Here is a 25,812-nt window from a genome sequence, read left to right as displayed (position 1 = left end):
TGATATCCCTCTGATGTTGACCGCTCGCACGGGTGCAATTCTGCCTTTTGCTCGCCCACTCTCACTCGCTCGCTTCCTCTTTCACCACAGTTGAAGGGAACATAGAATGGAAGCACACGCGGAAAGCTCCACAAAGGGTGAGATACAGCGCTGACAATGTCCGTCCATGAGGAGGAGATCGACATGATCTTGAGCATGTTTAGCGATGAGTGCAAGCGCTACGAGGGTACGCCAGACTCGGTCATTGTACATTTGCCGTTCCACTTTGAGCTGCAGGTGACGCTCCCGCCACATGGGTACCCGGATGCAAGCTACCCGCAACTCTACCTTCTCTCTAGCCCGAACGCGCAGCTGACCAGCGCTTTCTCTCAGGAAGTAAACCGACGTATGCGCGATGAGCTCCCACTGGGTATTCCAATGCTGGCGCTTCTCATTCCCTTGGCCCAGAGCGTGGCGGAGGAGCTGAAGGACGTGAAGGAAAAGGCGGAGAAAACGCGCCAGGACGAGGCGGTGGAAGAGATGAGTGAACTCCAGCAGAAGGAGGAGCACCGGCGAGAGACGGGTATCGCTATCTGGTCAGGCGAGGCGATTGTGGACCGTCGCTCACGTTTCGTGGCGCACATGGCACGTGTTCACTCGATGGATGAGGTGCGGGAGGTAGTTGGGCATCTACGCTCCGTCAAGAGTATTGCTTGCGCGGCGCACCCGGCAATCTACGCGTACCGATTCACTGATACGAATGGCGTCCTGCAGAAAGACAGTGATGACGACGGAGAGAGTGGCGCATCCATCAAAATGATGTTTCTGCTAGACCATCTGCAGGTCGACGGCTACGTCGTGGTCGTGACGCGGTGGTGGGGAGGCATCCTTCTCGGGCCAGACCGCTTCAAACACATCATGGAGGTGACAAAGAACCTCCTCCTGACAATTCCGGAGCGAGAGAAAGAGATGGCGGCATCGGCTAAGCGGAAACCTCTCAGGTGACGTGCAAGTCTCTGCCATGAGGACGATGACGGAGACGAGGGAGGAGGTTCCCGACGCAAATTGGGACGGCGGAGCCGTCAGAGCCCGCAGGCGCCGAAAACACTCTCCGGTACTTGGATGAGTTTTATATGCGTTCGCCTCTCTCGTTCTTAAGGTATTCCCCTCCACACACACTTCTCCCGCGCGCATCACCTGGCTAACGCCGCAGACACGTACGCATTCATGTTTGCCGCTCTTGGGGTTTGCAAGGGAAAAGCCATATATATATATATTGTTGCTGAGGCCCTGCTCTCGCTGCTTCTCATTCTTAACGTCAGCATCCCATCATGTGTAAGAAGAGAGGGACGCCTTTTGTTTCACGCCTTCCTGCACACATCCAATGTGCCGTCATGGTCACTGTCTCATTAAGCGAAGACTTGATGTTGCTGAGTACTGTGGCGTTGTCGTTCGTGCTCTATAGTCGTGGGGACGCGGCGACTTGATTACTCCTCTCGCTTGCTGTCATGGCTTTCCCCGGCCCATGCGACTGCACGTCTGAGCTTCCACACCCACACCCACACACACACACACACATCTGTCTCGCCTTTCGTACTCGTCTTCTTTATGGGAAAGATCGATTTCGCATCCACGGTTGTTGTGTGTCTTCTTCGCTGCTGTATGTCGGGCACGTGTCTGTGTGGTCGTTTTTGATCGTCAGCTGCCGGACGTTCATTAGGCGGTCGTCTGGGACGACAGCAAGCCGAGAAAAGGGAAGCTGTGGCATATTGTGTCCGTTTTTGCTTGTCGCTTTTCCTGTTCCATCCCTACCGCCCCTAAATCATTATTCTCTCTTCCCTGTCCGTGTCTCGGCACCGTCTCCTGGCATCATCGTGACACCAGCACGCAAGCTTCTGTCGTCATTCATCAAGCTAAACTCTCTTGAGAAAACTGTACATTACTCCCATGCTCGGGCACGTTCCCCATACCCACCCCCAAGCGTTAGCGGGAAGCAGGAGGGCGAGAGCACCTTGCTATGCCCGCCCTTTTCCTTCAATGAACGCGTCATGGGTTTTGGCGTCTGCACCGCTTCGAGTGTGATGCTGTCCATCGCCACGTGGGTAATGTTTTGCAAGGGCTACTTGCGCACGTTTGCGCTAGTCAGCATGGTGGCCAGCATCATCTCTGCCAAAAGCACTCTCTTCCTCTGTGGGCGGGCGCGCCAGCGCACGAGTGTGCTCGCTGCGCACGGCTTCATCGCAGCTCCTGTATTCATCAGCGACCGGGGCCTCAAATTTTGGCCTTCGCACTGGCCGAAAAAGATCGCCTTTGTGGCGATGATCACGGTGATGCTGCAGTACGCGGCAATGAAGCGGAGGAAGCCGCGCTCCCGTACTTTTTGCACGAGATCGCCCCTCTCGCGTGCATTGGGTGCAAAGGTTGGGCTGGCATCCACCCGCAGGAGGCGGCCCGGGAAAATGATGAAAACGTTAAAAAAAAAAGAAACATTTATGCGAATCGATACCGCGTAGCTGTTGTTTCAAGCTCCGGTGTTTTGTTCTCCAGGACCCCACTCAGCTATAGAGGCCTATCTATCATGTGAGCAGTCGTTTTTTTCTCTCTCTCACTGTTGCGGTGCTTCTACGCTCGCACGGCAAACCGTGCCACCGAACGCGAAGAAGGAAGCAAGAGAGCAAAAAAAAGCTCGTGTCTCGAATGCCTCGTCATTCCAACCGCGAGTACGTTGAATCAGTTTGGAGCATGAGAAGCGCGGTACTCTGTACATGCGTTTTTTTTTTCAGGGTTGGGGTGGGGATGGAGGGACTCCCAGTAGATGCACCCTGCCTCCCGTGCGCGACGCCGTTGCCCATTTTCTTTCCACTTCTTTGTGTCTCTCCTCTCTTCATTTCGGCGTTTCGCGTTCTGTCATCAACCGACGTCCCGCGCTAACACAGACCTCTCCTCCTCACAATCCTACTCAACCACAAGGCAAGCGCCGCACATGCAAAACTCACAGAAGCGCGCAAAGACACCTACCCATACAGAATAAGAAATCGCTCTTGAATACTCACCCCGCCACCTCTTCAGAAGAGTTACTCTCTCTCTCTCTGCCTGTGCCCCCCCCCCCACCACCACCACCATCATCACTCCTCTCAATCCGTCCCTCTTGGCGCTATCGACTGTCATGATGTCCAAACCGCATCACGCCACGCTGGAGTCGATCAAGTACACGCCTGGCTCATTGCGACTGCTGGATCAGCGCAAGCTGCCTCTCGAGACCGTATTCGACGATGTTCTCACCGTGGAGGATATTTGGTCGGCCATCAACGAGATGCGCGTCCGTGGCGCTCCGGCGATCGCTGTCAGTGCAGCTCTCGGCATTGCCGTGGCGACACAGAGAAAAGTTGCCAACGGCGAGCTCAAGAGTGGTAGTGAGGTGCAGGCCTTCTTCCTGTCGAGCTGTGACTTCGTGATGACTAGCAGGCCGACCGCCGTGAACCTCTTCAACTGTCTACGCGACCTTAAGGAGCAGGTGGAAAAGCTTGACCCGACCAAGGCCGCTGCCGAGGTGGCGCAGGCCTGTGTAGAGCTGGCGGAGGCGGTGTACACAAAGGATGTGGCCTTCAACGAGGGCATTATGCGGCACGGCGCAGCGCATATTTTAGCCGTTGCCAAGGCCGAAGGCCGCGACAAGGTGAGCATTCTCACCATCTGTAACACAGGCGCCCTCGCGACGTCACGCTACGGCACGGCACTCGGCGTCGTGCGCCAACTCTTCTACGACGGCAAACTCGAGAGGGTGTACGCGTGTGAGACTCGGCCGTGGAACCAGGGTGCTCGACTCACGGTGTACGAGTGTGTGCAGGAGGGCATCCCGTGCACGCTCATCTGCGACGGCGCGGCCTCGTCACTCATGCTGAATCGCAAGATCGACGCCGTCGTCGTTGGTGCCGACCGCATTTGCCAGAACGGTGACACGGCGAACAAGATCGGCACTTACAACTTAGCGGTGTCGGCCAAGTTTCACGGGGTGAAACTCTACGTAGCCGCTCCTTCGACGACGCTGGACGCGAAGACCGCGAGCGGCAACCGTGTCGAGATCGAGGAGCGCGAGCCGACGGAAATCACAACGAACATGGTGACAAAGCAGCGCGTTGTGGCGGATGGACCACACCTGTCCGTCTGGAACCCCGTCTTCGACATCACGCCAGGTGAACTGATCACTGGCGGCATCATCACAGAAAAGGGTGTGCAGGCGCCCACGGCGAGCGCCCCGTACTACGACATAGCGTCTATCATCGCCCAGCCATGAAGAGGTGCAGGGATGTGGAATGAGGAATCGGTGGCCTCCTGGAGAGCGCTCTAGTTGCTCTCTGCGGGCCACACGCGCTTTTTTCCCTTTTTTTTTCATGCTCAACGTGCCCATTCTCTGCCACGCAGTGCTAGCTTACATGTCAATCTACCGTCCACCGGCCCCCCGTGACATGCCTTCCCCCACCCCATTCGCGTGGTGCGAATCAGCGCTAAACATAAACGTGCTGCAGCAGTGCGCTGAGCTGGTTATGTGGGCGCGGCCCCCTGCCTCGAACTCTGCCCATCCACTCCGCAGGTCGCCTCACAGCTGTTCCCCTCGTGCCGGTCGCAACGTGGCGCGCGGCCCCCCTCTCGAGGAGGCGCACTGAGGCTCCCCACACCACTAGGTAGTCAGGAACCGGGTGTGAGATACGTTCCGACTCGGTGGGCAGTATGCGTGTTATGCGCGCAGCGCAGACGCACTCCCTGCCACAGATCTCTCCGATGCAACGCCATCCAGTGCCTGGCGGCCGGCGGCAGCAGCGATACATTGCTCTGTACTTTGCACGTCTTCGGCGCTTGACCCTGTCGCCACTAGACTTGACTCCGCATTTATATGCGACACTGTTGCTGCTTAGCTCCGCTCCACAGAATAGGTTTCTCTACCCTTGGATACCACACTCAGGCGCCCTCCCGTCATCAAGTATTCACTACCCGTGGCCGCCACAAGCGCTGCTTGGGCGGCGGCCGCCCTGCACCAGAAGGGAAAGTATGTTGTGATCACGAGATGCTGTGAGTTTATCCTCGCCTAGCTGCCCACGGGCACCTGCCCGCACTTGGGATTGCTGCAGCGACAAGATGGCGTGCAGATGGTGTGCCGCCCACTGACTCTTCTAGCGCTGTGGCGCCCCCACCCCCGCCAGCGCTTCTGACCCGCCTGCTTTTTCGGTGAGGGCGGCCGATCCGGAGCTGCGTCCGGTATGCGATGCGAGAGTCGCGGATTGCTCGAGGCTCGAGGCGCACCTTGTTTCACGCTACGATGCTGCGCGCACCGGTGTGATGATGAACATGCCAGTTGCGCCGCATGGCCTTTCCGCGCCGTATGTGTGTGTGTGTGTGTTGCTGCCTCCACCCCTCCCCCCCCGTGCCCGTCGGAAGGACACGCTGTGAGCTCTCTGTGCGCGGGGGCATGTCTGTCGGTGGGTCCCCTCCGCTTGAAACGCCCACGCCTGTGAATGGCGCGCGGCCTCAGGGGAAGTTGGAGGTGACTGTGCTGTCGCAGACTCGTGGCATCGCTCGACCTGTCGCGGCGCATGCGATGAAGCCACGCGTCCGCCAGGAGAGCAAGAGTGACGGACCGAAAAGAGCGCGAAGGGCACCATACGAATCGGCGCCAGGGTGCGTGTGCGCGCAGAGCATGCGGGGCGTCCCGTGAATCCGACCCGGGGGGGGGCTGATATGAGGGCACGGGTGCCGGAAGCGTGGCGGCAGCGCCCCGAGCTCGAACCATACTGCGATGGAGACTGAAATGGGAAAAGCTTCCACACCAGATTACGGAACTCCGCGGCGTGAAGCGACTGAGGGCGGAAGGCGACACAGAGGCCGGCTGTGCAGGGTCTCAGAGGACCCGGACCGGAAGCTGGCCTGGCTCCTCCCTGAGCACATCCGGCGTGCACCTGAACCACCCCTTACTACCCGGCCCCGCAGGCGCCACGGCGTCTTCCGTCGAGCAGCACCCTTCGCCGAAGCCCGCTTGAATCAAGTCATGCAGCCCGCAGCCGAGTCCGTGTGGCGACAGCCGCGCGGCACTTATGCTAGGAGGGGACGAGTAAGAGCGAGAAGAGCCCGCGGGACGCGTGGCCCGAGCCAGCGGCAGACGGTTTCGCCCTAGTCGACCAGAATTGAGCGGCGGCTTAGCAGCGGATAGAGAGCTGTGGGTGCGCATGCGTACATACGTCTCGCTGGCGTGTTCGGGGGAGAGGGCTGGAAGTGGGCAGGTTGATGATGGACAATAAAAGGAGAAAAGATATCGGTGCTGTATTGGCCTTTTCGGCGCTCATATTTGTCGGTGTGACGGATAGTTGACATGACTGGACGCGTAAAGGGTGGAGAATCAAAGATATTTTCGAAAAAAAAAGTAGCTGTCAGCGTAGCTTCTCCTCCCGCACGGAATAGATCATGAGTTGTGCGGCTCTTTCTGGTGGCGAGATGCTGTGTCTTCGAGGCTAGAGGATCTCTTTCTAAAGAGGCGGCCTTTCAGTTGACTCGGAGGAAGGATAGCCGGTGATCTGCACAACCCCTACCCGCCCCGCTTCTGACCTACGCACGTCTTGATGCTGTCATCTCTCTCGGCTCCTCGGCGCTTGTGTGTTATGCCCGCCGTGCGCCATCTGCTTGAGTGTCTTAACTGGCAGTAGCACTCGTGTGTCGATAAACTTCAGCACAAAACGCCTCGTGTAACCAGCCTTTTTTGCGAAGAAAAAGCTTCTAGTGCAGCGCGGGACAGCAGTCCTACGGCAGAAGGGAGAGGGAAAGCGTGCCAACCGTCCCGTCCTCTCTCTCCCTCCCTCGTTGGTTTCCACTGGTGCGTTCTTCCACGCTTCCCTCCACAAAAGCGTACACGTTGTGCGTCAGCTTTTGGGTGACTTGTCTGTGTGCACGCGCCTTCCCCTCTGCCTCCCCCTTCTCTGTATCTGCAGTGGCTGTCACTCATGTCGGCAGAGTTCACAGAGCAAGACAAGGAGGACCTCAGGGAGATCTTTCGCATCTACGACTTTTCTAAGGTCAACAAGGTTGATGACTCCGTCGCGCTGGCCCAAAAGGCCGGCCAGACACCCGCCGAGCTGTTCGACGACCTTTATCAACTCTTTAAGATCCAGAAACTGCCTCAGCGAGAGACGGTGGCCAGGCGAATGCGCGAGGCCGTTCTCAACGCCACCGACGCGGATATCGAGAGCGTGATTCGGCAAAGCGAGATGAAAGGCTTCACTGAGCGCGACGCCCTGCGCTCGCTGGAGCGCAAGTACAGTGTACAGCACCTCAATAGGCGTGTTCTGCTTGCCTCGCGTGGCAGTTACTCAAGCCCACAGTGCAAGGTCCTCGAGGAGGATTCAGAGCTGGGGCACGCGGCCGGCTCGCTGCACCACATCAAGGTGAACGAGACCAGCATGACGAGCAGCACACCTCCGGCAACCAGTGGCGATGTGACGGAAAAGGCGTCTGATTCCTCTCTTATGTTAGCCCGGCCACCCAGTAAGCTGAGTGGAGCGCCGACGCGTGAGGACCTGGACGAAATCATAGCCGAGGAGGTGCGTGAGTGGGTGGCGAAGATGGTGGGAGACAAGTACAACGCGGATGTGTGCTCCATGCCCAACTTTGTTGATGCCCTGCGCTCTGGTGTCCTGCTGCACGTGCTGCTGCAGAAGATGGAAAGTCCTCCCATTTCGGACGAGGACCTGAAGCTACCGAAGCGGACAACCGGCTTCTTTGTTCGCGACAACGTAGCCACATTCCTGACGACAGCGAAGAGGCGCTACGACCTTGTCGACGCGCAACTCTTCACCGTCTCAGACCTGGTGGACGGCAAGAATGACCGGCAGGTGGTGACTTGCTTGATGACAATAGCGCGCATCGCGTACAGCGCTGGCACCATCAAGGACGCGCCAAACATTATCGTGTACGAGCACGAGATTGAGCAACAGCAGAACCGCCTTACCAGGCTCGATCTGGACCGCATCGTGCAAGAGGCGGAGACCGATGAGGGCATGCCCAGCCTCGTCGCCCGCCCCGATGGCCCGGCGGAATGGCCGTCGAGCAAGGTGGCCCCTGTGCCCGACACCACATCGCCGACTGTGCGCTCGTGCGACGAGTGCCACGGCTTCGTCACGCCTCCTACACAGGAATCACTAGGCGTGTGTGAGAGTGCGTTCACGCAACACGAGTTGGCCGCTCCTGAAGTTACAGTCGAGGGACTCGTGCGCTGCCCTGCCCCAGATACAGCAGCGGTGTGTGACACGGATAAGGTGGACGACACGCGTGGCGAAGACACAGCTGCGGCGGCATCAGCGTCTCCGGCGGGTACGCATCCGCCGAGCACCGGCGCCATCGAGTGCGCGGCGGAACCAAACGTGCTGTCGGCACCGACAGATGTCCGAGAGCACTCCTTGCCAGGAAGCGCGTCTGTGGGGCAAGCGTCACCGACGCGCACTCCGCTTGCCCCCGCCAAAAGCGACGAGGCGCTGGCGGCAGTGGCGCAAAACATCGCCGTCGCACAGCCGACCGAGACGACAGAGGAGACGACTGCGGCCCTGGGGACAGACGTGTCCGATGCGGCGCCATCGGGGCGACGCCGCAGTGGTGAGGAGGACAGCGATGGCGGCGGCCGCGTCTTTTACCTGCGCGATGGCATGATCCATCCAGCGAAGCCGACGCCGATCGAGGAAAAAGTGGTTGGTGAGCATCGCAAGAAGACAGGCCCGCGCGTCGTCTGGAAGAGCACCAGCACACCCTTGGAGGCCACGCAACCGCCGCGCTACCATAGCAGGCACTGGGACGGTATCGATGTCGCGCTGGGTCGTCATTTGAATGCGCATTACGCGAAGCACCGCCAGTCTCCGTGGCGCTTTCGAACTGTCACGGCCACATCCGGCGAGTACGTGCTGTACAACCGCCTCGATGCCAGCAGGCGTGTTGTGTTCCTGCGTATTATTCAAAAGAGGCTGTTTCTGCGCAATGCCGGCAAGTACCAGCGGTGGATTGAGATCGATGAGGCCTTAGAGGGACTGGAGAAGTTGGAAGTGTAGTGGTCACGAATGCGCGCTGTATGTGAGAGGGAGAATGGGACGGCATCAATGAGCCGGTCTTGCCGTTTAGCTGTAGGGCCAAGCAAGGAGAGAACGCTGTCTCCCCCCCCTGCCACCCACCCTTTTCCTCACCCTGTACTTCACGCGGTCTGATGTTTTCCCCGCTGCTCTCCTTGTGAGCACCGGCCAGAAGACTCGTCCCTCACAGCTCCCCCCCCCCCACCCTCCTCCGCTCTCCCTCTCTCTCCATGCACTCACCGCGTCTTGTACAGTCGAGGTTCCTCGTCCACCTTCTTCACCCATTACGGAATCTTGTGCATATATGCCGCGGTACATATGTGTCTTGTTCTCCGCGGCTTCTTCTCCCGCCCTCCCCCTCCCTATTAGTGCCCCGCTGACGTCGCGCGCTGCCTCTTGCTTTGTTTTCCGTGTGTGCGTGCGTGCGCGTGCATTATTGGCGCGTATCCTATTGATGTGCTGTTTATGCCAGATGTAGGTGAGAGCAGGACCGAGGTGATTTGAGAAGACACCGGACGGAGGCGGAGGGGGAATGTGAATGAGTAACGACAGGACGTGGGAGAGGCCGAGACGATTTCTGAGGCGGCCAACACTCAAGACGTGTGCGTACTCCGGCGCCGCACCGATTTTTTGTCCGTGCCTCACGGCATCGTCCCTTTTTGGTAAGTAACGTTGTTCGTTTCGGCTCGCTTTGCCACACCGGCCCCCACCACACTCCACATCACACACACAATCTGCCTTTCTGTTTCCACCGCCGTAGGCTTCATCGTCTACCCCCTTTTCCCCCTACACACACACACGCGCGCGAAAAGAAAGGAACGAGGAAGAGCGCGTCTGGGATCCTTCTCCTTTTCTTGCTGTTTTACGTATCTCTTTTTTTTTTTCGAGCTTCATCGTACATAAATGCGGGCCAGTCGGCATGGATTGCTGGCGCCTTTTTTTTGTGATTGCTATTCTGCGCTTGTGCTGCTTACTGCCTTTTTTCTCTCATGCGCCCTTCCACGGCCGCATCTTCGCCTCTTGCTCCATTCCGTTCTCTACCCAGTCGTCTCCACTTTTGGCGCGTGTATGCGTGCGTTTCGTTCTCTCTCCTGATCCTCCTTCTCGGCTGTCTAACTCTTCTCTACGACTTGGAAGCCACAACACGGTAGCACGTATGCCTCTTTGCTTCCCTTTCTGTCATCGTGGAGATGGAAGTCGCCTGTTGTGGTACTGGGTAGTCGCTCGGCGTCCCTGTTGTGGCTACGTGTTCTTTCGGTTGCATTCACCCGTTTCTATATATATATATATCATCTCTGTGGTTGATGTCCAGGCGCACGCGCCAAAACGTGCTGTGAATGCGTGCACACGTGTGTGTGTGTGCGTGTGTGGTGGTGGTGTTGTTGTAGGGACGATAGATGTTTGTTGATCGTGTTTAGGCGCACATTGTTTTCTTCTTCCTTTTTTCACATGTCGAGTTAGATTGGCTACTAGAGGAAGATGACAAAGACAGCCGCGCCTGGTGAGGTTGATGCCGGTCTTGCTCACCGCGCACAAGGATGGGATGTGGAGGCAGACACACACACACACATGTTCAACCGAACAGAGCGAAATGAAAACACCGCACACACGTGCTTCGAAAGAAGGCGCATGCTCAAGTGTATACAACGTGTTCTGCCCTTCACGCGATCGCGCAGGTTTTCTCTCTCCTGCTCTAGGACTTCTCATGGATGGCACCAAAGATGACCGCAATGCTGCCATGTACAGCGCAAGCGAAACAAGACGTGCGGTTGACGGCGCGCGCACCTGTTCTTCCCATCTTCTTTCCCCCTTTCCTTTTCATTCTGTCGACTGCGCAGGCTGCTTTCAGAGGCATTATGCCAGCTCATGACTGCGTAGAGACTGCGTGCGCACAGACTCTAAAAAAAAAGGTGCTTGCTCCTGTCGCTCCTTGGGAGTGTGTCTTCATCCTCATGGCTACCATTGCCGTTGATCGTTTTTTCTTCTCTCGAATGTGACATTGGCACGCCCGCTTCGCTGCGTTGCCTCAGCTATGGATCCGAAAGGCTCTTTTTTTTTGCGTGTGCGTGTTTTCCTTGGCCGCTGCTCCCTCTCGCCTGTCTTGACTGCGTGATTCACCGAGCTCTACACGCAACATCCGCGGACGCACAAAGAGACGTCCAACGGCATTCATCCGTGCGCACGCAAACATGCAACTATATTCGCAGCATTTGTTGCTGCTCTTCTCATATCTTCTCCTTTCCACACTTACTTGCCAGCGTTGTGCACCTCTGCGCCCTCCTCACTCCGGCGTGCCCCTCTTCACTGCTGGACTGCTGCTAACTGGATCATCACCCACGTGCGAGTGCACTAAGTCCCCACTCCCGCGAGTGCAAGGATGTGTCGATCTCGCTCGCCTTGGGCAAGCACCACAACAAAGGCACACGGTAGGCCATGCTGTTGGTGTTTCAAGGGGGGCCCGGAAAGCCGCGGTGCTTGGCATGTGTGGCGCTTCCTCGATGCGCACCTCTCAAACGGCCGTCTTATGGACCTGGTGCCGATGCGGCTGCGGCGACCACTCGGATACGCCTATGTTCTCTCATCACAACCCCGGGAGGCGAGAAAGTCGTACCAGCGCACGCGGATCATGGCGCAATCACGTGAGGAAGGCAGCGGCTCGGTAACACCGCACGAGAGCCGTGTGGCGACAGCGGACTGGCAGGGGGCTGCTTGTGTGTGGGGAGGGGAGGCGGGGGTCGCGTCAGCAATGAGGACGAGGCGACTGCTCGTTCGACGACTCCAGCTTTGAATGCGAGAGCGAGTGCCGAGTGCCGACACTGACGTACCTGCACAGGTAGAGGTGGGCCGCTGCCATGCTAATAATAGGATTGCCGCGGCACTTGGGAGGCCGCGACCCTGTTACAACCACAGTGAGAAGGCCAAAGACTCTGCTGGCGAGGCGACGCGCACGCAGACCGAGGACCTTCTTATTCTCTTCCTCTACCCGCATTACGACTCGGCGCCGACGGACAGCGGCTGGGCCGCGGTGATGCAGCGGGGCTACTTGGAGCAGCATCGCAGTATCCGGAGCGTGCACTTGATTCAACGCTGCAGACAAGATGATACGTACGGAGAGGCTTGGCCTCGGTACATCCCTTGTTTCGTCCGTGATCATGGCAAGCCAGACTGGCTCTTTGTTGTGTGCTTGAAGCCGTGCCGATCTGTTTCACGCAGTTTGGCGGTACCTGCGAGAAAAAGTACATGCGCACGGTGGCGCGTCTTCGCGATGTGGTAAGCGTGCCGTCCACCACGGTGGACTCGCCAGGGAGGACGGCGGCGCGAGCGATGGCGAGAAGCAGTTCTCTGAAGCTCTAGACCCCCAGTGGCGTCGTACGTCGATACTTTGGGCGAGTGCGGGGAGCGTTAGAGAGTGCTGTGCATGCATGCAGTCTTCGCGAGAATTATCGAAGCAGCTGTGGCAGACCGTGGCAACGAACTCGCAGCCGTCTTCGGCGACACATCGCGGGATCAGCAAAACTTCCCCCCTTTCTGCAATCGACAGCTCCGGTTTCCCCTCGAGCAAGTTGCCGCGCATCATCTCGCCGCACTCGCTCATTCCAGCGGCGCACGGTGTGTGCCGGTTGGTTGCCGTGGACGATATCAACCCCGTGTGGGCCATCGTGCCGCACCGCTCCCCTCAGCTTAAGTGTTTGGGATGATACGAGGTTCGGCAAATCCGCGCCATGCCTGTCGCCACCGCACACGTGGGAATACTTGCCGCGGTGGCGTCGTCGCACACGCGATGGCGCTGCGAACTTCCTTGGTGTACCCGATGAATGAAGCGTTTGCGTCTTGTGAGGTAGAAACGTAGAGTGCACCGCTGCGGCGCACGCACCCGACGATGCAGATAGCGTAAACCTGCGCTCTGTTTTTCTGCGCAACGAAGAGACTTGTTCGGTGCTTTCTCTGTGCTTGCTCTCTTCCGGTGGCGAAGAGCCTCTCTCTCTCTTTTTCCGCCCCCCTCTCCCTCACGTGTTTTTCAGCTTGTTTCTCTTGCTGCAAAACCGCCAAAGCGAGACATCTCACTACCGAGGGCTCCTCCACAGATTAGCGAGAGACGATGGCGGCATCCTTCGTTGTCGAGGTGCGGCTGCGCGCGTGTCTTTGCGGAGGCGCATTGCCTGAGGCTCGGCGACTTGTTCACACACAACGCACGCGGGCGCATCCGCCGCGTTTCCACTGGCCGCACTCTCTGCTAAAACAACGACCGAAAACCTGATGCGATATCTGCCATTGGTGGCCATTCCGTGTTCGGCATAGAGATACACACCGAGAGAGAGAGAGGCACTCTGCCGTAGATGCGCAGCCTTTCGCATATCGTCTGCATATCTTTCGCACGAAGTGTGGATCCACGTGCGCTACTCCTCTCCGCCTCGTCCACTACTCCCTCCAGCGGATACATAAATCTCCGTACGCACGCACACACACACACACGTGCACACGCTGGCACAACTTGATACGCGCAGCTCAACAAGTACTGTGAGTAAGTATTGTCCCTCTGCCGAGAACTTCAATCTGCCAGGGTAGCGCTTTCCCTCTCTCCCTCTCTCTCGATTTCCTGTGCCCATTCCACAAACCTCTACAAGCCTTCACGTAAGGCACACAAGCCCTCCCCCTCCCCCCTCCCACACACACACAGCAGCATCAGCAGCACATACACCTCTTTGGCAGTCATGCCGCTCCCACCCGTCGAGTCTGGACCGGCAGCCATGACGCGCCGCAACTTCCTCGTTGAGATGAACCGCCTCCGCGTGTCGCAGTACATGCCGACGAGGAAGCAGCTTGAGGAAGAGGACCTGCGCATCGCCACGATCCGCCAAGAGGAGAAGCGTGCGAAGCATGCAGAATGGGCTGAGTCGCGCAGGAAGGCTGCTGACAGCTACAACGCCGCCGGTACCAACTCTGGCCGCCCGCTTCCTGGCAGTGTTTCGCGTTCGATGCGTGCCTCTGGCAAAGGCCAGCCAGCGGAGAACACCTACAAACTGGAGAAGGAGGAGGAAGCTGCGAAGAAGCGTGAATACAACCGCCTGTACGAGCAGGAAGCGAAGCACCAGCTGGCGATACGCCAAGCGACTTTGAAGCAGATGCACGACGATGAAGTCCGCCAGATGGAGGCACTGCGGAAGGTGAACGAGGAGGAGGACCGCAAGGTGGCCGAGGCGCACGCCCAGGCGATGGAGGAGGAGCGCCAGTACATGGAGCGCCTCAAGCAGTCGAACAAGCGTGAGCTGGCGGCCAGGAAGGCGGAGCAGCAGGCAAAGGAAGCGCGTGACCGGCAGCTGCAGGAACTCGTAAACGAGAACAATCGCCACCGCGCAGAGATGGACGAGCGCCGGCTAAAGAACGTCACACGCATGCTCCATTTGCAGAATGAGCAGTTCCACAGGGAAGCAATGCTGAACAAGAAGGCCTCCGAAGCAAAACACTACGAGGAGGTAGCCGCAATCGAGGAGCGCAACCGGCTTCTCACCAAGGAGGAGCAGGAGGCAGCGCAGCGCAAGAAGGAGCAGTTCCGCCAGGAATTTGAGGACTGCATCGCCCGCGATAAGGAATTCCGCCGTACGCACAATTACGACGAGCCTATGGAGGTGACGCGCCAGCGTAACGAGTTGGCGGCCCAGTCCTACCGCCTCGTGCTTGAGGAAGAGCGGCTGCAGAACGCGGAGCGCCGCCAGCAGTACCGCAAGGATCTGATGGATCAGATCATGGCGAAGCAGACCTACCGCATGACGCACCTGGACGAAGCTGGTATTTAGACGCGACTCGGTGTGCCAACGGAGAAAAAGGCGGTGTGCCACTGCATCAGTGGGCGTTTTCTGTTTACCCATTGGTGTTGCTGAAACGTTGCGCCGCCGTAGCCCCTACGTGACGAGACGCCGACTGAGACACGCGCCGTGACCACCGCACCCGCACGGCACGGCGGCTCGCGAGAAGTACCGTGCCGGATGGGTGCGGTGCCGCTGCCGGAATGTGGCATGTTGCGCCGGCGCTCTCAACCCCCCTCTTTCCTTCTTCACGGTTCGTCGGACCTTTCTCTCTGTCCTCGTTGCGATTCGTGAGACCCTTTGCCACGCTATTGAATGACACGCATGCGCCATGCTACCGTACCCCTGTGCGTGAACGCAGCCCTTCCTTCTCATCGTGCGCTCTCTCCCTTTCTCTCTCGCTAGCCACGCCTCACTCATACATGCAGGGACGCTTGCTCTCTTCATGTACATTTTCTAACGAGGGAGAAGGCCAAACATGCCAGCGTTTCCTCTTCTCTCCTCCGAGCTGAGCCTGCGCCTGTCTCTGTGTCTGTCTGTGTGTGTGCGCGTCTACGTGTGCCAGCCTTCTTCCTTGACTGATTCGTCCCCGCCCGGAGACCACCTTCCTTTCGCTGTGGTGTCGGCACCTCTTTATACATCTCCCTTCCGTCTCCGCTTCCCTTCAGATGCGGCCGATGCTTTTTTTCTTGCTTGTTTTTTTCCTCTGCGTCCTCTTGTTTCTTTGTTGTGAACGTGTTTCCGTGCGTGTGTGTGTGTGTGTGTGTGTGTGCTTGCGCGTCCAGGCGAAACTGTATCTCTCTTCCCTTCCCCTGTTGTCATGTACATGTATAGCATCACCTTGTCTTCGGCAGTAAAACCAACCGATGACAACAAAAGAAAAACACACACAGTCGGTGAGCAGGAAGAACGTGGTTGCAGCCGCATATTCCACTGCATCGTTTTCATTTTCTTCTCCGACCTCGCGTTTTTTTCTCTGTGTGGGTGTTGTTGCACGCAGACGAGTGGCGGTGCACGGATGGCTCGTGCTGGTTCTTCCCCACCGACGCATCTACACCGGCTCGTCGCAGCGGCGCAAAATGCGTTCCTCTCAGCCCCCACGAGGACCCCGTAGAGAACGCGCGCTATCTTGAACAGGCGATGAGCTGCGATGCAAGCCACGAGCCACGTCTGAATTAGCGAAAGGGGTGCTAACGTCAATGGTCACTTTCTCGATGTCCTTCTTTTGCCTCCCTCGTAACCTGTATTCATATGACACTGCGCCACCCTTTGCATGAATAGTCGTCGCTCAAGGCCTAGGGAGAGACATATCCCCAGCACCACTACCCCCTAGACACACGCACACACACGTACACGTACACCGTCATACGTTCGCCGAGGGAACCTCTGGCGAGCTCCAGGAATAACGGCACGGCCGCCTTGCAGTCGCTACGCGTGGTGGCGTTCTGCATTGCCGCTCGCGCACGGTATGTGGTAGTGGTCACGTCGGCGGCTCAAGTGCTCCCTGGTATTGTCACGCCTTTGCGGCGAGGTGTATCCCGCCTCCTGACTGCCGCGCAGTAGCTTATCGCGCAGTCTTACACTGCCCTCCCCCTTCCCTCTCCCCTTTCGCTTCATGCGATATACCTAACGTCACTGTTTTTCTTTTTTTTTTCGTTCCAGTCGGTTCTCGTCTTACCCGTCTCGGTTTCCAGCGACGTGTCTCTAATGAACGTTTCGGGCGACGGCGGGGTTCACCGAGGGACGTGCCCACGCCCAGGGGAAGACTCTGCCTCCATCTTCGCCACGTTGTCTGGTGCGCTCCCCAAAAATCAAAATCACAGCCAGTGCTCTGTGGGGAGCACGAAGGCATGCAAGGAGGAGGAGGAGGAGAGGCTCATTGTCGAGGATGCACTGCGCCGATTGCCTCAACTCGCCGCGTTTCCGCTACCGTCGATGTCTCCTTGGGCCTCGAGCCACGTAAATGATACACCGGTCGAAAACTCCTCTTTCTACTCGCGTCAAGGTACCTCGTACACTCTGGCAGCTGACGAGGAGGCGCTGCTGCTGCAGGAGCTGGTGAACATCACCGCCGGCGCCGCGCCATTCGTCTCCACTGCCGCTCAGGAGGAGCATGCCGCCGGCGGCTTGGAAAAAAGGCCGGGCGAGGCCGCTAGTCTGCTGGGTAGCAGGGAAACAGGCATACGGGTACCAGCAGCAACAGACACTGCAAATGGTGATTGCGCCTCTAGCGCACCGAAAGTGTCGGCAAGCGAGCCCGCTGCCACTTCTCCGGCTGCCTCATCTGCTCATTCCTCCACTCACACTGGAAAAGGTGCCAGCTCGTCAAAGAGACGGCGCGCCGTCGCGTCACCCACATCTTCCAAGACGGCGGTGCTGAAAGAGGAGCAGGACATCCTTGACGCCATTTTCGCTGCTGTGGACGGTCAGCAGTCCAGCGTAAGTGGTGATCTGCTGGGCGAAACGTCGTCTGCGGCGGCGGCTGAAGCGCCGGCAACTTCCGCTGACAGCGATGAGGAGATAGACGAGGTGGACCTGGTGCTGGAGCAGGCGAAACAGCTGACCTCATCGACCGTGTTGTGCGAAACTCAGCGTGGCGAGCTGATACTGCACGTTCACGAGCACATGGCGCTTCGCAGCAAACTTGCGGACCTGCGCAAAACGGCCGGGGAGCCGACGTGCGTGGCTGTTGCAGAGCCATTCGATATAAGTGCCAGGGCGCCGACGCACGCAAGCACCGCTTCACCGGCGGCTCGCACTCCGTCGCAGTCGCTCAGCTGCGCCATGGGCACATCGCTCGGCGTCGTTGTCCTCTTCGATCGCCGATGGACGGTGCTCGGCATATGCGGCTCCGTAGAGGCGAGTGTGGTGAATGCCCGTGGCGCCGTCGTCTCCCTGTCACTCTGCACCTCCACCGCTGCTCTTGTTGGAGTCGATGAGACATGCGATGGGCGAACGGCAGCCACTGGTCACGCAAGAGGCACGTTTGTTCTTTGGTCGCTGCACACGTTCTCCCCTCTGCGAGTCGTGTCCGATGAGAGCAGGGTGCCGGTGCTGCGTGTAATGCACCTGCATCGCGACCCGACACGCATTCTCGTCCTGGATAGCAGTGGTGCCGTGAGGTTTTTTCAGTTTTGGAAAGTGATGGCGAAGTACATGTTGCGCGCCACCTCCGTCACCTCCGCTTTAGTGGCGGCGCCGATCAGTGACATTGATACGCTGCCGTGTCCCAGCAGCTTCTACATGGCTAATCTGACAACGCTGAAGCAGCACATGCCGTGCAGCAACGGAGAGGAAAGCGATGGTGACGTCAGCGCGCCGTGGCTATGCGCACCCCCACCGCTTCCACCGGCAACGGCCACCGCGGCAGGCATATCGCGGACGACGTGGCCCGCCATCGCTGGCAAGCACTTTGTCGCCGCGGTAAGCAATGATGCGGTGCTGGTATACGTTGTAGAGACAGGATTGCAGGGCACCGTCACAGGCGTGGCGCGCCACAGCCACCCACCCTCGTCGGCGCTCAGCAACGAGCTCGTTCGCTTTGTCGTGATGGAGCTAGGGACGTCGACGCCGCGGCTGCTGCTGTGCATCTCTTGGAACACAGAGGTGGAGCTGCTGTTGGTGAATCTGCGGCTCCCAGAGCCGAGCGGCAGCAGGAAGACGGCAGCGGCAGAGCCGATGCTGGAAGGCCTGGAGCGGCTTGCCCTGCTGCGGGTGTCGGCGCCGCTGGTGCAGATGGTTCCGCTGGCGGGATGCAGCGTGCTCCTGTGTGACCAAAACAGTGACGCTCAGCTCATGGACGCATCCGTGGCGGTTATGGTGGAGCGGCACCGTTTTGGCTCTCTCGAGTACGTTGGCTTCGCAGGCCGTCTGTGTGGCGTCAAATACCACGGGACCGCCGCGTCGAACCGCGCCGCGGCGTTGCTGATGGGCAAAGAGCACGCCTACGGCATCTCGCTTCGTTCGTGGCGAGAGAGACTGTCCTCACTTCTAGCGCGCCGCAAGTACACCCAGGCACTGGACCTCGCGAAAGGGTTCGCCGAGGAAGTAGCGCTCTCCACCGTCGGCTTCAGCAGCAACGCCGCGAACTGCCGCCGCGAACTGCATCAGTTCATGGAGCGCATCCTCATCGCATACGTGGAGAGCCGTCTTGCTGCGCTGCCGAGGACCGAGGCGACAGGCAAGAGCAGTGGCGGACCGCCAAAGCAGTCAGCAGGAAACAGTGGCCCTATTTGCGGGACCGAGTGCCTTCTTGATGTGCTGCAGCAAATTGCATCCTACTGCAGCGCCGTCGACGGATTAAACTTGCTGTATGGCCCCGTCGCCCTCGCACTTCAGCAGCGGGGGCTGCTTTCGCACCTGCTGTACGTGCTAGAGCAGTGTATGCGGCACGGCATTATCACGTACATGCCCGAGACGCTGATTGAGCGATTTATTCATCTGTTCCTCGATGATGCTGAACTCGATGCGGTGGAGGTAGCGCTGGGAATGCGGCCGCGAGCACCACAAGATGGAAAGGAAGCGCGAGGCGACGTACTCGATGCGGGGCAGGATGCAGATTCAGCCGCGAAGATAAGCGGCAGGGACCGTGTGGAGCTGGCCCTTATGTTCCTCGACTCGGGCGCTCCTACTTTGCTGCGGCTTGCGCAAGAGCACGGTTTGGTACGCCTAACTGTGACCATCTTGTCGCTGCGGCAGCAGCGCTACGTCGACGCCCTGGCGTACGCGTTGGACGAGGAGCAGAAAGCAGACGAGGGCCTTCACGGGAGTGACCGTGGCACAGACGTCTGTGCGTCACGGGTACTGGCGTGCCCAAATCTTTTCGGCTCACCCGACGCCGCCTCTGTGGCTGTTGACTTCGTCGAGTGTACCTTGAAGGGTGTCAGCCTCCTGCCAGGGGCTTCTCTTGCCATCGGTGAACAACGTCCGGCCAAGAGGGCGATTCTCGAGTATCTTCTGAGGACGGCCCCCAGCGACGGCAGGAACGCACACAGCAGTGCCGTTGGTGGTGGGGTGCACAACCTGCTCCGTTTCTTGCGACGGCAGCCGGAGCACGCCATGCGTGTGCTCCTGTTCGCCCTCTCCGACGAAGGCCCGTGTAGTCCGTGGGGCGGCGCTGATGGACTCTCTCGCACCCAGTTTGTGTCTAGTGTATATTTCATCTTGACTGGGGGCTCACGCACGCGGCCGCGCCACGCAACGGAGAGCGACTTGCTGTCGGCGAGCGGCCAACGGCAGGGGCCGCTGGATCTTTTCCGCATTGACGATGATTCGTTGAACCGCCTCCCGGCCCTGCGGACGCTGAAGGCGACCGAGCTGGCGCAGCGCCCCTTCCCGCCGTACATCGCTGTCCACACCTTCCTCGCTGGGGCCGCCATCTTCAATGAGCTTTTTCTCTCCACGGACGCCGGCGAGCTCGCCAGCGACGAGCCGGACCGTCCGCCTGTGCGCCTCGACGTGTGGCTTGACCTGGTCATCCAAGACGTGCTCTTTGCGTTTCAGAGCGCTGAGAGGGCCGAGGAGCGGCGAGAATTGCAGGAGCACCTGCTCCGCGTCCTCGCCCCCGACCTGCTTCCGCCATATCGTGTCGCCGTCTTTCAGTCAGACTTCACGCGGCTTCGCATGGCGCGCTGCCTGGCCGCCCTCTTTTGCAAGGAGCAGCGGTATGCAGAGGCGATTGCGTGCTACACGGACCCTTTGCAGAACTGCGTGGATGCGCACCTACAGCAAGACGTGTTCAAGATGCTCCGTGACGAGATGCAGCACTTGCAAGACATGAGGACGCAAACAATGAACCGCGCCCAGCAAGAGTCGAGTCAGAGCCAACGCCTTGAAAACAGCGCGCGTGACAGCGATCGCGATGCCGCGTCGCTTATGGGCGGATCGGCCACGTCTGAGGTGGGCGGAGGCTTTGACGACATCGTCGAGCAACACTTCAGTAAGGAGTCCTCGTTGATCTCGCCCACCGTTACCGCCACAACCACGGCTCCTATCGACGCTGCCATCAAGGCCCTCCAGCGAGCGGTGATGAGCCAGGTGGAGTTGCTCGTCCGCATCGACGCGACGGCGCTCGCGCAGTTCATCTTCGACTACTTGCCGTCGAACCAACGCGAGGTGATAAATCTACTTCGCGGCTCTAGCGCCGCCTTCATGGACTACCTCGATGAGCTGGTGACCCAAGGCGACCAGGCGGTAGCAAACGACATGAGCTTGCAGAATACGTACATTGAGCTCCTCTGCGCACATGCTCCGAGGCGCGTGTACAGCTATCTGCAGGAAAAGGGCAATCGAGTCACCTACGATGTGCAGCTGGCGCTGCGTGCCGTGCGCAAGCACCGCATCGCCGACGCCGCCGTATACTTGCTGGAAAAGGCGATGATGATCGAAGATGCGATGACGGTGATGCTGCGGGCCGTGCGCGAGCTGCTCGGTGCTCTTCGCGAAGAGGTTTTGACCCGCGTGACTACAGGTGCGGAAGCAGCAGCTGAGGCGCAGGGCGACCAAGACCGTGACGGATCATCTCCCCCGCTGTTCACAAGCACACCCGGTACTGAAGCAGGCGAAGCGGCGACGCAGCGCGGATGCAGGAGGCGCTCGACTCGCGGAAAGGATGCCCCGCCGCTGACGTTCGAGCTCGCCACTTTGGATTCCGCGACTGAGTTATGGCGCTTTGTCGGCATCGGGGAGGAGCTGTGCGGCAGGCATCAAGCAGAGCGCGTCACGGGGGGCTCGTCGACCACTGACGCCGCCGCCCCTCTTGCAGCCGTGTCTTCGCGCACCTTTTCTTCGGCTACGCACGCGTTTCGCGGCGGCTCTCCGCAGCACCCCGAGTACTGGTTTCGACTGCTTGATGTCTTCATGGTGCCACGCCGGCTCTTGTGCGAGATGATGACGCAGGATGATCGGCTGCACGCTCTCGACACAGCCCCGGTGCCAGCTCGGCCATTCGCAAGCAGCGACCCCACAGGTATGAGCAACGAGCTGGATGCTGCCGCTCACATCGCCATGGCGTCCCATGCTGGTGCGGCAGCCGCGTCGCTGGCACACCCGCTCTCTGCTGCGGGGCCACCGCAGCACTTGGCGAGCTTGACCACACCCCTCAGCAGAGGGCAGAGACGGTGCGTCGAAGCGCTTGTCGCGGTCTACACCCAGTACACCTCCAGCATTCTGCAATCGATGATGCGCTCCCTCGACATCGCCGTCGTCGTGGACAAGGTGGTGCAAGACAACAAGGACGGGACATTTCGCGCCCTCAAGCCCATTCTTTTGGATATGATGGCCACCCTCAGCTTCGACCTCGAGGCGAGTCGTCTGTGCAAGCTTGCGACAGAGCGTGACGTGATACTGCTGGGACGCGAGCTCTATCAGATGCTAAACAGGAGCGTTGTGCCACAGTCGGACTGCTGTGCCTTTTGCCACATTCACCTCTGTAAGCCGCCTCTGCCGCAGCCAGCGGGAGACGAGGTGGGTGCTGCTGCCGCTGTCGGCCTCGTACCTTCGGCAGTTTCCGTGTACACGTGTGGGCACGCCTTCCACACGGTCTGCGCTGCGCAGGCGATGGGGTCGCGCCAGGGGTGCGGGATTTGCATGCGGAGCAGGTGTTCTTCTGGCAAGCCGGGAGGATCCGAGGTTTGTGGCAATGCCAATGGTGCATCAGCCGCGTGGCCTTCCACAAGCGGCGGCGCTGCTGCCGATCGCGCTGGGCACCGGGACCATGCCGACCCTGTGACCACCGTGGTCATGCGGGCAGCGGAGAGGACCATCGATGTGGCTCGCATGCAGCGCCGCGTGCGCCAGACGAAAATGAAGATGGACCACCCCGAAGACCTCTACTCCGTGCTGAAGTCGCTCCTGGCATGGGACACCACGGCATCCGACTCTTCGCTCGGCAAAGCTGGACCTGGTGTGACGAGAGACAGGTCAGGCAACTGTGTGCTTGCACCGTCTCCATCAGTGCCTGCCGTGGCCGGGCAGGTGCACGACCCCGTGACAGGCGGGGTGACAACCACGCAGGACAAGGTCCTCGACACCCTCACTGATGCGGAGATCCTGGAGCTGTTTGGCGGGGCCTGATGCGCAGAGTCTTCACTTGATCCTTGGTTGCGGGGACCTCTGCTATGGTTAGCTCGTGCGCTTGAAATGATGGAGACCTAATGGTGTCCGCCTTTCCCACGGGTGCGTCGCTGATTTAACCGCACTTCGCTTCCGTCGTTTTCTCGACTCTTGCTTCCCGGCATGCGTGCGCGGGGGAGGGGAATTGCTCACCGAACCGCCCGTAACAAAAAAAAAAGAAAGGGGGACCCTTTGCGAAGTTGTTGTGCGCGGCTGTGCCACCGCACACGTCGACTCCCCGTGTACGCGTTCCATCTCTAGCTGCGATCCCTCTATGCTGTTCTCGTCCCCTTCATTACTGCTTTGTCTTCGACGCCGATCCTTCGACACACAAAAAACACGCACACGGGCGAACAAGCACACTTCTCTATTTCCGATCTCTGTCGCCGTCGTGCGCACATGAAGCGAGCTGACGGTCGCGAGTCTCCTCGGGCGGTGCGCGCCATTCACGTCGCCACCAACGTGCTGGCCAACTGCCACAGCAGTGCCTGTGTCGAGATTGGCAAGACGCGCGTCCTGTGCGGTGTTCGCCCGCCGCAGCATCTGGTTCAGGAATACCGCGGCACGCGCGGACGTGTCAGTTGCCAAGTCCACCGCAGTTTGGCCTCCTCGTCGAACCTTGACAACTCTGGTGACCGCGACATGGCCCTTGCGCTGGAGGGAGTCGCAGAGCAAGCCGTGGTGCTGGAGCGCATTCCACAACTGCTGGTGGGGGCCCTAATTGAAGTGGTGCACGACGACGGGGCTGTATGGGATGCCGCAACGACGGCCTTGTGCGTCGCTCTCACGGCAGGTGGCGTGGAGGTCTACGACACCTTTTCGGCGTGCAGCGCCGCATTGCGGCGCGATGGTGCCATAATTGTCGACCTCACGCGAGAAGAGGCGGCGACGGCGATGGCGAGCGTGGTAGTGTGCAGCGGCCTCTCCCTCGGCGGCGTGTACTACTGCTGCCACAAAGGCGCGTGTGAGGCAACAACGATGAGCCAGCTGGTGCAGGCGGCGACGAAGGGGCTGCAGGTGCGCAAGGTCCCGCTCTTAGAGCAAATCCGGAACCAACTAGTCTAGCCTGGCATGTCTACGTAGGGCTGGTGTGTGTGTGGTGGGGGGGGGGAAGGGGGAGGATTGCGGACGTGGTGCTGCATCCACGACTATTCATGGAGCCGAGGGAGCTTTCGCTGGGTCACGCGTGGACAACGCTGTGTTAACCGCACGAGTAAGATAAACCGGAAACGAAAAAAAAGTAACGTCCTTGCTCCTTCCCCAATCTTTCGTGCCGCAGTGACGACAAAAAGAGGCACAGATGGCCTGCCAGGAGGTGTGCACGTGGCGCAGCTCCTCTGCGTGCAGGTCCACCGGCGAGCGTGGTTGCGTTACTCTCTCTTCTGACACCTTCGAGCTGGAGGCTCGACGGAATCCTTGGTGTTGCTTGTTACTGAACGGAGAGAGACGACGAATGAGGGCGCGCGTCTTTTCTCGGATCGGGCACCGAACTCGCTGTCATGGTGTGCACCACGTGATGCGCGATTTTCGGCTTTTCGCCTGGCGTTCTGGTGTCTTTGCTGCTGGACGTTGCTCTCGTTGCCCCTCACCTCTCCTGCTTCTCTTTGTGCCCCAAGTCTTCTCGCACGCCATCGTCTCGGGGCAGGAGGCACACACCTGGACCAAGCAAATACAAACAAAAAGAACTATGGAGACTTGCGACGGCGTAGATGGCGTCGCCGGCGCGCCGAAGATGACAGAGTCGCTTATTTTCCAGCAGTGCCGGACGCACCAGGGCTACTCGACACCTGAGCTCAACGAAAAGCTCTACTTGCACCACCTGGGCTTCACCCAGCTCGACGGCCTCGCAGCCTTCACCGGCTGCGTCGTGCTCTACCTCGACCACAACGCCCTAAGCGACCTTGCCGGGCTCGCGGCGCTTACCCGCCTCGACTCCCTGTACCTTTCCTGCAACGCGCTCTCCCACCTCGACTCGATGCCTCGGTTGCCGCTCTTGCGCACCTTGGACGTCGCCCAGAACCAGATTGTGACACTCAACGGCCTCGACGAGGCGGCGCCGCAGCTACAGACGCTGCTGGCAGGACGCAACAAGCTGCAAAGTCTCGATGGTGTGCAGGGGCTTTCCGGCCTGCTGTCGCTCGATGTGTCGCACAACTGCATCGAAGACGAGGAGGCGACGAGTGTCTGTCTGTGCGGCAACCGCGCCACGCTGCGCACCCTGCTGCTTCATGGAAACGAGCTGTGCCGTCGCACCCCGCACCACCGCAAGCGCTGGATTGCAGCGTTTCCGGCGCTGCGGTTTCTCGACGAGTACCCCGTTTTCGACGACGAGCGCGCGCGTGCCGAGGCCTTTGCCGGCGGGGGTGCGGCAGCCGAGGCGGAAATCCGCAGCGCGCAGCGCACTCGTGCCCTCGCCGAAGCGCGAGAGCAGTTCGCGTACTACGGCGATATCCGCGAGGCGCAACGCGCTGCCCGGCTCCGCAACGGTGCGGAAACGCAAGCAACCCCGTACTTCCTCGCCCACACACCAAGCATCAACAAGACGGTTTTGCAGGACGCCGAAGACGAACCCATCTACATCCCAGCAACACGCGGCGCTGCCGTTCACCAGGACCCGCTGCGTGGGTGAGTCGCGTGCGAGAAGTTGTTAGTTCATGCTGGCCATAGCAACGCAGCTTCTACATTGTTTGTGTGCTAAGCATCTTCATGTACAAGAGACAGAGCTTTGAATCGGCGGAAAGAGATGAACCGCGGAGGGAAAACCAGAGCATGCCGCGGCGGGTGCGTCCCCCTACGTCGCCTCCCCACTCCACCCCCAAAAC

At 59.4% G+C, this 25,812-nt stretch overlaps 7 protein-coding genes across 7 annotated transcripts; all 7 read left to right on the top strand.

Moving 5' to 3' along the window:
* Positions 1 to 156: 156 nt before the first annotated feature.
* Positions 157 to 984, top strand: LINJ_36_5170 (conserved hypothetical protein; the record flags this gene model as incomplete). The annotated part of the gene is made up of 1 exon (XM_001469378.1): positions 157 to 984. One exon carries the CDS (start codon positions 157 to 159, stop codon positions 982 to 984), a length of 828 nt encoding a protein of 275 aa, XP_001469415.1.
* Positions 985 to 3,145: 2,161 nt separating this feature from the next.
* Positions 3,146 to 4,273, top strand: LINJ_36_5160 (putative translation initiation factor 2 subunit; the record flags this gene model as incomplete). The annotated part of the gene is made up of 1 exon (XM_001469377.1): positions 3,146 to 4,273. The coding sequence occupies one exon, from the start codon at positions 3,146 to 3,148 to the stop codon at positions 4,271 to 4,273; it is 1,128 nt and encodes a 375-aa protein (XP_001469414.1).
* A 2,692-nt stretch (positions 4,274 to 6,965) lies between these two features.
* Positions 6,966 to 9,056, top strand: LINJ_36_5150 (conserved hypothetical protein; the record flags this gene model as incomplete). Its single annotated transcript, XM_001469852.1, has 1 exon — positions 6,966 to 9,056. One exon carries the CDS (start codon positions 6,966 to 6,968, stop codon positions 9,054 to 9,056), a length of 2,091 nt encoding a protein of 696 aa, XP_001469889.1.
* A 4,730-nt stretch (positions 9,057 to 13,786) lies between these two features.
* On the top strand, positions 13,787 to 14,869 carry LINJ_36_5140 (conserved hypothetical protein; the record flags this gene model as incomplete). The annotated part of the gene is made up of 1 exon (XM_001469851.1): positions 13,787 to 14,869. The coding sequence occupies one exon, from the start codon at positions 13,787 to 13,789 to the stop codon at positions 14,867 to 14,869; it is 1,083 nt and encodes a 360-aa protein (XP_001469888.1).
* A 1,944-nt stretch (positions 14,870 to 16,813) lies between these two features.
* On the top strand, positions 16,814 to 22,951 carry LINJ_36_5130 (conserved hypothetical protein; the record flags this gene model as incomplete). The annotated part of the gene is made up of 1 exon (XM_001469850.1): positions 16,814 to 22,951. The coding sequence occupies one exon, from the start codon at positions 16,814 to 16,816 to the stop codon at positions 22,949 to 22,951; it is 6,138 nt and encodes a 2,045-aa protein (XP_001469887.1).
* Positions 22,952 to 23,389: 438 nt separating this feature from the next.
* Positions 23,390 to 24,055, top strand: LINJ_36_5120 (putative exosome-associated protein 4; the record flags this gene model as incomplete). The annotated part of the gene is made up of 1 exon (XM_001469849.1): positions 23,390 to 24,055. One exon carries the CDS (start codon positions 23,390 to 23,392, stop codon positions 24,053 to 24,055), a length of 666 nt encoding a protein of 221 aa, XP_001469886.1.
* A 622-nt stretch (positions 24,056 to 24,677) lies between these two features.
* On the top strand, positions 24,678 to 25,619 carry LINJ_36_5110 (conserved hypothetical protein; the record flags this gene model as incomplete). The annotated part of the gene is made up of 1 exon (XM_001469848.1): positions 24,678 to 25,619. One exon carries the CDS (start codon positions 24,678 to 24,680, stop codon positions 25,617 to 25,619), a length of 942 nt encoding a protein of 313 aa, XP_001469885.1.
* Between the last annotated feature and the right edge of the window lie 193 nt (positions 25,620 to 25,812).

This window comes from Leishmania infantum, chromosome 36, assembly GCF_000002875.2.
Source record: "Leishmania infantum JPCM5 genome chromosome 36".
Lineage (NCBI taxonomy): Eukaryota > Euglenozoa > Kinetoplastea > Trypanosomatida > Trypanosomatidae > Leishmania > Leishmania infantum.
This window is presented reverse-complemented; position numbering and strand designations above follow the sequence as displayed.